Source organism: Corvus brachyrhynchos, unplaced genomic scaffold (assembly GCF_000691975.1).
Source record: "Corvus brachyrhynchos isolate BGI_N302 unplaced genomic scaffold, ASM69197v1 scaffold43, whole genome shotgun sequence".
Classification (NCBI taxonomy): domain Eukaryota; kingdom Metazoa; phylum Chordata; class Aves; order Passeriformes; family Corvidae; genus Corvus; species Corvus brachyrhynchos.
This window is the reverse complement of record NW_008237353.1, coordinates 3,269,783-3,285,469: the sequence shown is the minus strand read 5'-3', so window position 1 is coordinate 3,285,469 and position 15,687 is coordinate 3,269,783. Positions and strand designations below refer to the sequence as shown.

At 42.6% G+C, this 15,687-nt stretch overlaps 1 protein-coding gene across 3 annotated transcripts in view; it reads right to left on the bottom strand.

Annotated features, from left to right (window-relative positions):
• RNF144B (ring finger protein 144B) overlaps nt 1-15,687 on the bottom strand; it is a 95,950-nt gene that overhangs the window by 34,488 nt on the left and 45,775 nt on the right. For 2 of the 3 annotated variants that reach the window (XM_017730694.1, XM_008630907.2), the window contains exon 2: nt 1,433-1,621. The exons of the other annotated variant lie outside the window; for it this stretch is intronic. In XM_017730694.1, coding sequence (XP_017586183.1) covers nt 1,433-1,597 — 165 coding nt within the window. In that variant the 5' untranslated portion in view covers nt 1,598-1,621. The remainder of the gene's footprint in view (nt 1-1,432; nt 1,622-15,687) is intronic. 3 annotated transcript variants of the gene reach the window in all.

The window sequence follows — 15,687 nt, the reverse complement described above, 5'->3', positions numbered from 1 at the left end:
GGACAGCAACATCCCCAGCCATCAGTGACCCCTTTGGCCAGTGTTCTGGAGGAGTGTAGAGTCCTGGCACAGTCCTCAGCAGCCCACCCTTCTCTAAGGGTTACTCTGCCCAGCTGACACTGAGGTTAATGTACTATTAATGCTACTAAATCAGAGACACTGAGCTCTTGGATAGGAGTGGCATGGGACCACGGTGAAAGTATCAACTTTTCCAATTTTATTTTTTTGTATTTATAGCAGTATCTTTACACCTACCTTTTAGGTATGTGCTCTTAAAACTTGTTACAAACTAAAATACAGAAATGTTTTGTGCAAGTCAGTATGGAAAACAAACTTCATGAAGTTCAGGTTGAAATGCATATTAATCAATCTTATCCTAGTTTCTTGAAACTCAACAGCTAGATCCTCATCCTGTTTAAGCTACCCTGAATTCAGCATAAGTGAAAATATTCTCACCCTAGCTGGCTTCACAAATACCAAATTTCTTCCACGAATTCAAAGAATCAAGGGTAAAACTTAAACATACTTGCTTGATGCTTATCCAGAATTTGTTTTTAAAAAATAAAACTAAGTACATTTATTCTAGAGTAAAAAAAACAACAAACCACACCCCCCCCGCCCGTAAAAACCCCAAAACAAAACGAGCAAACAAATGAAAAACAAGCAACAACAAAACACCACACCAACATCCTCCAGTGAATTCTGACCTGTTTCCAAAATCCATTAGTCAGGTACATCAAAGGCACTACCACCAGAGAAACTAGGTCCATTTTTCCCATGCTGACAAAGACACCAGAAGAGTATTACTATCTGCAGGGCTTTTATCGGCTCATTCAAACTCTGCCTCCATCATTTCCACCAGCTTTATTTGATCTGAATTTGCAGGCCAGAAAGTCTTTACTGACAACTATAAGCAATGCATGACCTGGGCAACATCTCTGCAGCACAGAGGCAAAAGTTCAACAGGCCAAGGTTCATTTTTGTTTAGGTTTTCTGATTGCCCTTAGAAGTTATATAAAAGACTTTAAAGGTCTCTGAGAACTCAGAAAAGGATAGCAGGGAAACAAAAGCTCACAGCTATCCTATGATGTTTCAAAATTTTGCTTCAGAAAAAAGTAAATACTGAGATTGCATGCAGACTGTGTATGTTCTCCAACACTCCTACACTGCATCTTTTCCCCCTTTATTACTGGGTGTTACTATTACTTGCTATGGGAACGTATGTTAGAGTTACAAATTATCAAAAGCAAAATGACAAGAGAAATCTTTTAAATAAGGCAAGACAGGCTAACACCAAATGCTCTTTAGAAAAGCATCCTGTGTCAACATAGGTAACACATGCTTCTTGTACAAGACAAGCAATCCCATCTCACAGTTCTGTCCATCTTCCATTACGCTGCTTCTGTAATGTAAAGGCACTGACAGATCTTACCGCTGTACAAAAGATGCAGCTGCATTCCTGTAGAGTGGTCATCTTATCCAGGGAATATTCACAGAGACACAGCTTGCAAGTGAGGAGAGGCTCCAGAGCTAACTCTCCAACTTCTGACTCGTCTGCTGTCATGGTGTGAGGACAAGCCTTCCCAGCAGAGCCCATTCAGTCATTAATGGTCCACTCAGCCTGAAAATATAAATCGGCAGCTGAAACATTGCTCAAGCCATGCAGTCACTTCCACTGCTCTGAGAATTTACATCTCAGATCCATAAAAGTACCTGTGCACCCAAATGTACTGCTCAACACCTTGGGGCCGGTCTCAACTTCAGGCCATTCAAAATTTACAAAGAGAGCACACCTCTTCAAAAGACCTGAACTGGCTGGGTTCTCTGAAAACATTCACCTTGCTGGCACAAAGCACCTCAGCCAGGCTGCTTGACAATAAAAATAAAGGACAAAAAATAAAGGACAAAACCAAACAAACACAAAACAAAACTCACACAGATGGGGCATTATATATATATATATATCACTCTGCCTTTTCGAATAGGTTTCAGATTCATACTCCTCCCACCCAAATGGGATCTTTCAGTCTTCACTGCACCCACACAGCTCCAGTGAGTGTCTCCACTCCCACTTTCTATTCCAGTTGGAGGCTTGGGAACTCCCCTAGGCAGTGCAAGACAAGAACAGATTCTAGGCAAGCACTTCAAACATTTAGTCTGTAATGTAGGTGGTGGGTACCATGAACTCCACCTTCTCCATGAGTTGTCACTAAGATAGTGAGCTGGCACTCTATTGCAAGAGGGGTAGTGAAGGCATCTAAACCCAAAGGGCTTCAGATTGCATGTGTTACTTCATGCAGGGCTGGAGCTTAAAACTAAATTAGTAAGAGCATTTCATGTGCAGTCCTCTTCCTTGCATTGCCTTAATGATGCCAGAAAGTAGCTTTTGTGCATCCCACTTCCTGGCATCCAGCTCTTCTATTTATTTCATAGGCCCCTGAGGCATCTACCTGATATTTGTGAACCAAGAACTAAGTGCACTAGCACTTTGACAGGGAGATGCTCAGCAGAGCCATGTTTTCACTACACACAGCAGTGCTTGGGGATGAAACTTCTATTCTTTGATGAGCAGCAAATGGAAATATCATGCTTGCATGTAATGCTTTCTGGCCTAAGCATTTGAAAACACTGCACCATAATCATAAAAAATCTCAAGACCCTCCTTCTTACACAGTAAAGACACTGAAAAGGAATTAAAGAGAAAATCCTTGTGCTTAAGCTGAAACAGTGGAAATCCATTTTGCAGATTTTACTCACCTCAGCACAGACAGTGGAGTTCATTACAGTATTTAAGGCACAGGAAAATCTATCCCCACCTCTAAGAAACTTGGCCCAACTTCCACAGACCTCCTTCTGAATACACTTTGCTGATGGCAAGACCTTCACGAATATTTTACAAGCAGAAGCCTGACAACCAGCTGTGCACAGCTGCTTGCAGCAGCACCAAGAGTGCAGCTCTAGTAAATCTGAAGAGCATGCATCACAAATGAAGGCTGCATGAACATGAAACTAATCAAGACCAATTCAGGTGCCTGTCAGATCTAACATCTCATGAGGCAAACCAGAGCCTTGAGCCCTTTGGTCCACTTCTGCTAGCCTCCCCTGCAGTCTTGAGCACCCTCTGGGCAGGGCTGTCAGGTCACATTTGGCAGCATGACCCTGCTGCCATTCTGTGGCTCCCAGAGTGGCCAAGGCAGCTGCAGACAGTCAATGCATATGTGACATGCTGACTTGCAGTACCTGCTGAATTCCTCCCTAGGGGGAGAATGATGGGGCTCTTGGAGTTTGTGGAACCTTTCCCTGCAGCTCCCACCTCATAACCTGACTCCCAGCTGAGCCCATCCTCAGGCTTGTCCCCTAAGCTTCATGCCCTATGCTCCCACAATCTGCAGGAAGACATTTTCTCTTCAAAAGCCACAAAATCACAACAAATCTGGGAGCACACTTACCCTTTTTTTAATTTTTATACTTTGCAGTTTCCTAGCCTTGCTTGTCAGAGAAGCCATCAGATTTGTACCTTGGAATGTCTCTCTTGTAAGCACATGGTTTTAAGAGATACGAGAGTCATGGCCAAGATTCTGGCAACCAAATTCCTGACCACAAATCCAAAGCAAACTATCTTTTTATGGCTTGCTATCACTAGTTTAAAACATATGCTATTCCCACATATTCTTGTTGCAGTCCTGGGACCTGCTACTATGATGCCCTTCACAATTTGCTCCATACAGCTGCAGAGCTGGAGCTCCAGCATGGCCAGAAGCCTCAGAAGGAAGCCTCTCTCTGAGTCAGGAACTGCAATAATTTTCTATAATTACTGCAGCAGGGTGGGGGGGAACACTGAGTCACTGGAAATGCTATAGCAGATCAAGAACTACCTGTTATTTAAACCTACACGCTAGACGTTATCTCAGTATTTAGGGGAGTTGTAACACATTTACTCAGGTGGCTTTTCAACAGCAGCTGTGTCTGTACAGGTGAGCTACTCACTCTGACTCTGCACTAATCTGAAATGTCTTCATTTATACAATAAAAGGCAGCAATGTTAAAAGGAGGGATGCACAAAAGAACACGTAGGAATATTTCGGGATGTGGGAACAGATATAAAATGGATACAGCTATTTCAAAAGTCAGTGTTCTTCTTATAACTAAAAGGGTTGTGACCCTGCACGCAGGCCGCACTAAGCAGCCATAGGAAGATTCAGGTGTATGATTGAGGTTTAGGGCTAGGGGATAATTTTAGATGGTCTAAATGCAGCACTCAGTGTGACAGTGACGAGCAGACTCCTGATACACTGCTCTTCACTAGTAGCAACCTAATGCCACAGTGTGCTGGCTGTAGGGACTCACTATGATATCTCATTGTCACTGATGATAACCCTTGTCCCCGAAGACTGTAGGTTAAATTCAGTTTTGCTCCCTGTCCCACCACACATTTGCCATTCCCTCACACCAGTATGCCAGAGCACAGCTGAGGTACTCCCTAAAACAGGCAGAGCACCCTGTGGAAATCTCCAGCAAACAACACCAAGCTAGCCTGGCAGATCAGAGGATCTACCCCCAGACAGCCCAGGCTGGCTCACCTCACCGCAGCCTCATTAAATCCATCGGAGTTCATCAAACGAAGCAAACAGGATCAGAGGACATGGAGGCAGCTCCATGTCTTGCCTGCTCAGCCCTTAAAGGAAACACTGTGGGTACCAGGAAGAGCACTCCTTCCACGCTCCCTGAGAGGCCAGCTTGTCCACAAGCAGCTCTCCAGGTCAGGCTGGCACAGGCAAAGCCATCCTGTTAGCACTGAACACCTGCCTGTCAAAGGGAGAGCAGACACACGGCCTGCTTGGCCAGCTCCTTCTCCCAGAGCAACCCAACCCACTGGTCCTTCCATCTGCCCATCAGAACTGGGACTTCTGTTACTCCTGCCAGGGGACACATGCCAGGGGAAGAGCTCAGGGCTATGGAGAAGGGTAGCCCCATCCAACTGCAGCTGGGCTCTGAAATCAGGTCTGCAGGGGAGGTTCATTCTCATCATCATCAGATCAGATGACAGAATCAATGGGGAAAGACACATCTTCCTCCAGTTCTCAGCCTCTACTCCTCCTGTTCTTCCCCAACGCTTCAAAATGCATTGTCCTCTCACAAGCTTTCCAACTATCTCCTCAACTTTACCAGCCTGGCAGAACTCACTTTTCCAGGTGCTGCAGGGAAGCCATGAAGTTCTACCTCAGCTGCTCTGAATTTTTATGGCTTTCACTTTGCTACGCTTATCCCACAGACTGTCATTAGTTAATTACACATTCATCAGTCCTCTTTACAGAGGATTAAAATTCCTATTGTAATTACAAGTGAGTTGCCAATAGGTTAGCCTGAAAATAAAGCATCTTGGATGTATGTGTCGTGCAGGGGAAGAGGGAGTCACTGAAGAATGAGTTAGTAACAAAGAGGAAAAGACCATTCCAAATTTGGTTATATGTAGAAAAGTGATCAGAAATTAAAGTAAATGGAAGGTTTCTGAAAAACAATGGACCCTCATACAAATAAAATACATTATTAAGCATTAAAATCTCCCCTTTCATGATCATAAACACAAATAACCTGTTTAGGAAAGCATCCCAAACAAAGCATGAAATGTGTCACCAAAACTGTAGTGCAGCACCTTAACTCTGCAAAAAAACTTCCACTGAACAGGCTCCATGAGATGTTGTGGAATACAGATGAATACATCTCAAGGGCATTCTAATCCAGAGAAATGTATTAGTCTGAATCCTGCACCAGCATGAATCATGGCAAGGAAGAGTCAGACTGGCCCCGGTACGCGTAAACACTCAGGAACTCTAAAGACCCACTTTTTTTGCCTACTTCTACCAGTCACGTACATGCACACACACGCATATCGTACTCCTTTCACGTTGCACAGGATTTCCAGGAAATTGGACATCTTTCCTCAAATTGTACGCTGCTCATCTCATAAGGAGACTCATACTTCCCTGGCTCTGACCCTGATGGTGCTGATGCCAAAGGATAAGGCAGGACCAGAAGGTCTGAACCAATGTGAGTGAGCTATGGAGGGTCAGCCCCATGGGGTGTAAACTGCACAGTCACCAGGACCACAGCTCGCCAAGCACTCAGACCCGTCACCGGTTCCATTTCACTCATCTGCCTGGCGACACTTTCGCTTTGTCTCTGGGAGGTGACAAAGCTTTGTGCTTTCCTGTAGCACTGAAACATCTCAACACCACCCGTAAGCAAGAAAACATTAGTGTGTGCTCAAGGCAGAAAGGGTAAGTACAAGAAGAAACACTAACATGAAAGCATGGAGATTTTGAGTGAAATATGAAAAACAGAACACAAGCACTGCAGGAAGGAATGCAGAACTTGTCTGCCTTCAGGGCCTCCTGACACCACACTGTCTGATGTCTAGCCTTGAAAATGACTTCCTAACAGCAAGTATCTGCAATGCCTGCTTCTAGGCAGGTACCCATTGCAAATCCTGGCATTAGCGTCCTGAAGTGGAAACTACTAACTCCCTGTGATGGGAGTGAGAGAGCACCTGCGTGGGTGTGTGGCACACAGACAAGGTCAAGCCACCGCAGCTCAACAGAGGTGTAAAAAATCGATGCAACCTAGGGCTGAAACTTTCCCTGTAAGCACAAATTTTAAGGTAACACCCTTGTTACAGTCACACAAAGGTTCACTTGAGTCTGCCCAGCTGCCTCAAACCATGACTACTACCAAAGAACAGAAGTTACTCTGTATATGGGATAGAGCAAACAAGCCAGGCAGTCTCCTGAGCTGCAACATCAGAAGGACATTGTCAGTGTGCCTGCAACCGACTCACTGTATTTAGCTAAAAAAGGTGTGTCTGGATGTGACTTTCACCACTTAGAAACATCACACACAATCATTAAAGCCTCCTGTGCTGAAGCTGGAGGAGAATGAATGGAGCGTGTTCAGCTCCACAAGTTATCCTTTCATTTTTCACATGCTGCATCCAACTGCAACAACACACCTCTTGCAGAAGCTACTTCAAGTTGTGTGAAACAATTCTGCTGAAGTTAGTCAGGCTCTATGCTTTTATCTACAATTAGAGTTTAAAGGAAGCCAATAAATGCACAAATACAAGACACATTACTCCAGGAAACATTAATGGAACAAAAAGGGTCCTTAATGTGTTTTTCCCCATGTGATGGCATGTCCATCCTGTGGGCAGGGTGAGACCTGAGAGGGCCCTCTGCCCCAGTACACCCTAAGCTTGCCATAAACCAGCACCCAGGCATGTGAACTTGCATACACATGGTGAGATTGAAAAGAAGTATAAGGATACATGTGGGTCTAACACCAAGCACAGCACTTCTCCCTTTTACAAAAAAAAAAAAAAAAAAGACATTTAGTATTAAAACAAACTCACAGCACATGTGCTACACTCTTATTTAGTGTACCAGGTATTTCCTAAACTTTCTTGGAGAAACATTTGCAAGCACTGCAAGTAATTCTTTCTCACACCCTAAAGATTTTTCAAATACTTCACCCATTATGAAATTACTTCAGTGCTATACAAAAAACCTGGTCTGACATCGTCCACTCATGATTCTGCTGTAGAAAAAGAAAACTACTTGAAAAATACAAGTGTTCAAAACCAATGCTAAAAATCAGGCCCTTGGGGAAAAAGAGCAATTACAGAAAGATTTTAAAAATATAACAAAGTGGTACTAAGATAATGGGGTCAAATTACAAGATATAAACTGAGCTATGAAATTAGGACACGTGAAGACAGCTGTCAGAAATCCACACTTCTATCAGTTTCAGCAAAATGCCATCATTACCAGTTTTGGCTGCAAGTCCTTAGCTGTTCCAACTCTCTCAAGATAATGTTGTTCAAAATTCATTTCTAAGACAGCTTTTTTAAACTCAGCAGCTCTGCTCAGAGGATTAGACCGAACCAAGTGCACTAGAGCTTCTGTGGTCTCACAGACAGATCACTAACCCACGGTGCATTCATTTCTCCTTATGATATGCACTGCCTACAAAGAGCTACCTATCCAGTCCATACAGCATCACTTATCAGGCAGGGATTCAGTTAGGCTGCAAAACATATGATTAAAGCTTCAATTTTAAAAAGCCTTCATCTTCAAGAACAAATTTTAATCATATGTTTAAGTGCTCCTGTGTATCAAAGCCTGAATGTTCTGCTTTATTGCAATGAGATTATTAAGTTAAACAAGTACTTAGATTTTTCTGAAATCATGGTCTCAAAAAAAGCAACCAGATCCACAAATAGAAGGTCTCATTTTAAATACATTTTTTAATATATTCTGAATTACTGTATTACATCTAAGCCTTAAAACAGCAAGCACTTGATTACATGGAGAACCCATTTCTGGATTACCATAATATGCTACCAAGCTGAAGCATTAGAGCGAATAAAAGCATTTCAATATCTGTTCTCTTTGAGCAAGGCTTAAGAAAAGTCAGGTGTATAATATTTCATGACAGCTTTCTGCACTGTAAAATTTTTATTGTCAGAAGACTTGTTTAAAGAACAAGCAGCCTAAATAAATGTGCTGTCTGGTACATGAGAACACACCGAAGGCAATTTCTCTCACTTGTTTTCATTGGAATGCCTGGGAAAAAAACCCAAAACTTTGAGCTGCTGTTCAAGAAGCAGTAGCTATATGGAGTATTTTCATATCATGCTAGCAACCAAAAAATAAATATATCAAATACTTTTAAAGGAATGCAGTGAGTGAAAAGCTTCTTGCACAAAAAAAATGTCAAGGAACTGACCATAGTAATTCAGAATATCATCTAGATTTCTGCCAGGAACTTTTATACCAGTACTTTAGGATGCTTAAGATACACGTTGAACAACTTCCCAAATATCACATGCACCCAATCATTCCAAAACATTCTAATAAACCAAAACACCACTAGTTCACACATGTATCAGTCTCCACAAGTCTTTGAGAGTTCACTTGTCAGGTAACTTCTCTACTGTACTGTAATACTGTGAGGTATGAGTAACTTTGAGAATTGAGAACACCAGCTCTTCACAGTAATTTCTTGTGACCCAAAGTCAATATGGCCTCAAGGAGGTGGGGTTTTTTGCAAGAAGACCATGGATATTAACTGAATATAGCAAATCTTTTTTTTTTTTTTCTGAAACAGATGTGACTCTGCAGTTGTGGGAACCCTTTTTGTATTTCCTTGCAATACTTTTTGAGAACAAGCAAGAGGAAAAAAAAGTGGGTTTTTTCCCCCCTTCCACTCTTATATAGCAGGGGAGTCCAAGAACAGGGAATCTAGGAGCTAATGGTGAAATTAATGCTGCTACTCCCAGCTGAAGGGAGCTAGGAAAGGCACTTTTGGATCACTTAAAGATAAAAACATGTAAACTAAAAGAGAAATAACTCAGCCTGTTACTAAACTGAAATGCATAATCAAAACATGGTATTTGACTCTTTTCAATACTGACAGGAGCCACGCAATACTCATTGAATCCATGAGGATGGGAGCAAGCCATTCTGCATGGGATGAGGTCAGACCATATCACAGAAGCCACCACTTTCACTCAGTTCTGTGCTTGAAACTAGGACACATCAAAGTTCAGGACACAGCTCTATCAACACTGGCAGGCTGGAGAGACACAGTTTCCTCCACCAGATCTATTGGATGTGAGTCCTGGGCAGGCCTGTGGGCTTCAATCTTGGGGGGATCCAGATGTATCAAGCTTACTGTGCCCGAGCAGTGGGATGGTGCTGGCCGCAGGCACAGGCTTAGGGTGACACGTCTGGTCCTGCAGGAGGTCAACAGCAGGATTCTCCTAAGGTTTTATGTTCATCCTCGTCACTGAGTTCAGCAAAGCTGATCAGCACAAAATGCAGTGAAACGAAGTGCAGTCAGACAAGAGAACTAGAATGTTTTGGCATCAAACATTTCCAAAACATATTCAAACAACAAAATTATACCAAGTGGAACTCCAAGTACTGGTTACCAGGTCTAAGATTAAAATCTAAAGCTTTTCTAAATAACATCCTCTGTTCTTAATGACACTGTGCAATGTATGCTAATGCTAAACTACAAGGAATTTCCACCCAAACTAGTTTGGTGCACTTCAGTTTTAACATCCAGTTGACAAGAGGTAATATACCACTATTAAATAAAAGCACGTTCTTCAAAATGACAAATGATAGATCTTCCTCTCTGACCACGTGGAGGCTTTTGGTAACTGTGGCATTTACTAAGTAAAAGGAATTGAGCTTTTGGGAGGTCAAATGGGTTGATAACTTGGCTAGCTGTCTCTGCTGAAACAGGAATAGGAAGTCAGATGTAACAATTTGCCCTTGACACAGAAAAAATGTTTATTTTTGTTAATCGGATAACAAAACCTTGGGATATGCTAAATCCCTGAGCTGGAATGTTTACAGTTTAGATAGGGTGTGTTCAGAAGACATGTGCAACACTGGCCTGTTCTAACATCAAGGATTTTTAGGAGATATTTGTAAACACACATTGTTAAAGTGAAAGCAGTGGAAAACAATGGAAAAGCAGGGGAAAACAGAGGAACCAGCTTCATGTGATGGTTCATAGTTTGCACTCCTCTTCTAACAAGAAACTAATTGGGCTCTTGGGGTCCCCCGGCTGGAGACTGCCAAAGCTGGGTCTGGAGCAAGCAGCGTCCTGACTGCAAGGCAAGCAGGTCAAAGCAAATAGAGACATGACACAAAGCCAGGCCTCCAAAGGGCCAGCAAGAAACTTTGTGGCATCAAGAGAAGCATGCCAAGTTTGCCAGAAGCGAAGGAACAACTCAGCTGACAGAAACAATGAAATCTCCACTGTGATCCTCCACTGAATTCTGCAATATGCACTGAAAGCCATCTACTGAAAAACAAAATTAACATGTGTTTATTTTCAGAAGGGGTGATCTGAGAATTTTTTTTCAGTGCTTGCAATAAGGTAATACCTTTAACATCTGTCATTTCATTTTGTCGAGCCACAGAAAGCACAAACTTGCAAGAATATGGTCCTGCAGACTTTTTTCACTGCAAGCATTGAAAAGCACTTTTAACTATTTTAGATTTACATCAACAGAAATTGCAGAATAAGTTGACTTTCCTTTGATAACAATTTTTGTGTGACTGCTCAGTGAGCAATACTAATACATATAATATTTTAATCTGCCCCTATCTAATCTTACAGTCATATACACAGCTCATTATTACAGAATAACTATGTTATTCGAGGTAACCAAAATAAAACAAAACATTGAAAACTGCCCTTGATCCACATACATCTCAATGACTTAGAAACCTTACCCAGTGGTAACTTTCAAGTCTTAGCTCCAAGGACAGGCAGTGAATCAAAGACTGGGAGTCAAACCTGAGGATTAGACCTTGGGGAAGTCACTATCTCTAACATAAGCCTTTGCCATTAAGAAAACAACATGAATAGCTACTGACTGTGCTGAAATTTGGCAAGAAACAACAGCAGAAGTTTGGACCTGGACATGAGGCTGTTTTGAAACTAAAAGCATTTACTGAAGTGACTACTACTACTGCTTTTCACGACTAGTAATTAAACTAGTCGGAGTGTATCCCTAAACCATTTTTCTGCCAGCTCCTCAATGAGCCCTTCCAAAGACAACTGGAGACGAGGAAAGGACAAGTTCTAGCTCTGGCCAGATCTGCAGAGGTAAAAAAGAGAAGTAAACTCCAGTAACAATCCCCTGACAGAGCATCTCTCTGTTTGTACTCTCAATGTTCACGTTTCATCTCCCTCTTTCCCAGCCCATGCATGGAAAAAGGTAAGAGCCCAGCATGCTGGGAGAGAGATCCTGGGAGGAATTCTGCTGCAGGCAATTCCTTCCATATTGCCTACTGCTCCAGTGTGGAGGAGGACACGTGCCCAGGCTTTCAGTTTGGGGCACCTCTAACCTCTGATAGCCATCATGTACATGCTACTGAACAGAAGCTGCAAACTATGCTGGAACAGCAAAGATACCTTCAACTACCTATTAGTCTTACACTCTTGACTAACAGCCATGTATTTTTAAAACAACTGTATATTCCCACTTCTATAAATAAACACTTGTAACAGATGTGATCTATTTTGCTCTGCACTTGATTAGCAGTGTAAGACAAATATAACATTTTCTTAAACTTGAGTTAAAAAGCTTTTGACTGATGACACTGTCTATCACACAACACAGTATTGTCTCACTGCTGCCCTGCCCCCTCCCACCCTATTTTCCACATCTCCCTTCTGTCTCTGTGTTTCAAGCTCCAAGCATTCACAAGAAGATTTCTGCCTGTACTGGGCTGAGCACAGGGAACAGAGTTAGTTTCTCAGGGGCTCGATGCAACTACTTAGAAATCCAGATGTTAGTATAAGACATGTAATAAACCAGAGGTGTCCATCAAATGCAGTCAGAGGCTTGCATTCATCATTCCCTCACTTCAATTCCAAATTTCAACCTTCATTACAGAAATAATTCCAAGCGAGAACAGCAACCTGTAAACATATGAGGTTTCAGCCTCAAGCGCCTCAGCATCTGGTAACAACTGGCTAGTCTCTACATGATCTTATCCACGAAGTCAAAGTACTGCCAATGGGAGTGTTTCCACTGGAGCATTTTTCAACGGACCTGTGCATTATGTGTGCAAAGATAAGCAATTGGGAGCTTATCTTGGAAAGAAGCTGCCCCACCTCCCAAACTCTCAGAAGAATGAGTATGTAGAACAGAGCACTGAAAGAACCCATACACTCATTATATTACAGGATGACAGTTTTACAGAAACCTTTCTAGACACCTTTCTGCCAGCTAGTCTTTTAATTATGACCATGACAATAAATGCCCATAGGCAAAATAGGCATTTTGTCCTCATTGTGGCAGAATTTGGGAAAAGACAAGAATTCTTGACTTTTTCTCTATTCTTCACAAGTGTGTGTTTCCTTAATTTGTTGGTCCATCCTCCCAAAATGTGGTAAGCAAAGTTAACAAGGGGATTGAAATTGCTCAAGCCATGCACACTGCTTGGGTATTTTGCAACAAAAACATTGACCAATCCAAAAAATACATGTCCTTATAGCAGTATTGTCTAAATTAAGCACATGTATGTGGCTTCCACTTCACTCCAGGCAAAGGGCATGACTGCCTTTCCCACAAACCCTCTGTGGAGACAGTGATGAAGAATCCCCAGCACTGAAACCATCAGTGCAACCGTGGAGAGGTCAAAAGGGTGCAAGATTGCATCTTCTCCATTGTGCAAAACTTCAGCAAGCAAGTTATTGCTGGCCCTGTGGATGTTATGTTAGCCCTAAAATGGGTAAACCCCATGGGGAGGAGTTCCAGGATCAGTGGTTGGCAGAGCGCCCGCTGCTGTAAGAAATGTTCCAGGGAGTGCAATGGTAAACAGCCCACAGGATCAGCTCGATTTCCCCACGACTACAGCTTCGTAACCTTCTTTTTTTTTGAAAGGGGCGAGGGGGGGGTGGTAAAACTGGCTTTTTTCCCTTCATCATCTCCCCACCTCCATCAGAATGCTTCAAAAATTAATCACAGGCAGAACACATGAACTCTCCCATCTACTGCTCAGACAAAACCAGTGCCAGCCTGCGTGTCACTGATTCTACTTAATTCTGGAATTTTCTTTGCATGCAAATGATTAGCCTGGATACTAGTTGTCATGAAATGTGTTTTTCCTTCTATGTACATAGGAGTTTAAGAGCGTGCAATTTTGAATTATTTGCAGCTATATATACATGTGCAAAGAATTCTCCTCTATGCCACAGCAACATTCAGTACATAAAAGTGCAAGCAGAGGTAGCCTCAAAGGAATCCTGCCAGTCCCTGAAAACAGACACAGCTTTTTTGTTCCAATGATTTTTCCTTTTTGCAAATATATAGAGCAAATAAATGCTTTCAGATCTGCAAGTTTAATTCCTGTCTGTCTATCTGAAAATACAACCGTTTGTATAACCAAACATGAATATCATCAAAGCTTCTGTTGGATACCCAGACAACGTCCACTCCTTGAGTAATGAGTTGTGTCTTATACTTTCCGTCCTCTCCTCATTTTTACAACAAAGCAAAAGGCAGAAAAGCTTGCAACAGACACAAATACTGAGACAAATACAGTCTCAATTAAAGGGCAGAGGCATGAGCATGACAGTAAAACAGTAGTTTTTTCCTTCTAATAAAAAGTGATTCTGTATTCTGTCTCCTAACCAGCATCTGGACAAACTAGAGAACGAGGTCCATAAGAACTAAATGGTTCAAGTCCAAGTGCAAAGTGCTGCACCTGGGTCAGGGCAGTCCCAGACATGTGTACAGAATACGAGAAGAATTCATCGACAGCAGCCCTGCCAAGAAGGACTTGAGGGTTCTTGCGGATGAAAACCTGGACATGAGCCAACAGCATCAGTGCTTGCAGTCCAGAATGCCAACCACACCCTGGGCTGCACCTAAAGCAAAGTGGGCAGCAGATAAAGGAGGTGGTTCTGCCCCTCTACTCTGCTCTTATGAGACCCCACCTGGAGTTCTGAATCCAGCCCTGGGTTCCTCAGCACAGGAAGTATACAGACCTGTTTGAGCAGGTCTAGAAAAGGGCCACAAAGATGATCAGAGGGCTGAAACAACTCTCCTCCAAAGACAGGCTAAGAGAGCTGGGATTTTTCCACCTGGAGAGGGGAAGACTCCAGGAACAACATCAGTGTGGCATTCCAGTACCTGAAGAGAGTCTATAAATAAAGGGAAAGTAATTTTTACACAGGCAGATAGTGATAGAACAAGGGGAATGGTTTTAAACTAGAAGAAGGGAGATTTACATTAGGAGCTAGGAATAACAAATTGTTTTCTCAGAGGGGTAGTGAGGCACTGGAACAGATCGCCTAGAGAAGCTGTGGAAGGCCAGGTTGGATAGGACTATAAACAACCTGGTCCAGTGGAAGGTGTCCCTGGCCATGGCAGGTAGGTTGGAACTAGGTGGTCTTTAAGCTCCCTTCCAACCCAAGCTGTTCCATGATTCTATGACCTCTCCTTGCAACAAAAAGCATGTATAAGAAGTACCCATGACGGCTGTGTCTACAACAAGCTCAGGAAGTACACAGGAAAAAACAGAAGATTTGTTCTAGTGTGCATGAACCCAGAAGCCAGATTCCCACATCCCAAATCACTGTGCCTGGGGCTGGCTGGCTTTGGGACTCCAGAGATACTGATTTGCTCAGAAACCCAACGAGCAAGGGAGCTTGTAGGTCCCATATCTGAGTTAGTCCAAACTCCACCAAAGCTGGAGCTGTACTTGCAGGAACCAAGGACACTCAAAGAAGAAGGTAAACTGGTGACCTTTCTAACTATGTATTATGGATTCTCTCTTGCGAGCTGAGCAGATTCCCCTAAAAGTACAGAAAAAAAAACCCCAGATCTTGGGCAACTCATGACATTTTTTCATTATTATAATAGAATGAAAGAAACCAGAAATGGGGAACACATACGTCATTATGCACAAGTTTCAACACATATGAAGAGATCTAGGAAACTCCAAAAACAGAGTGGTTTTTTACACAGCTACTTTTTTTATTTGACAGTGTGGTTGCAATGCAGTTAACCTAGTTATGCTCTCATGCCTAGAAATTTCTACTTGGCACCTCTGTTCCTCCCGGAAGACTACAAGCTGGAAAAGTCCTACTTCAGCA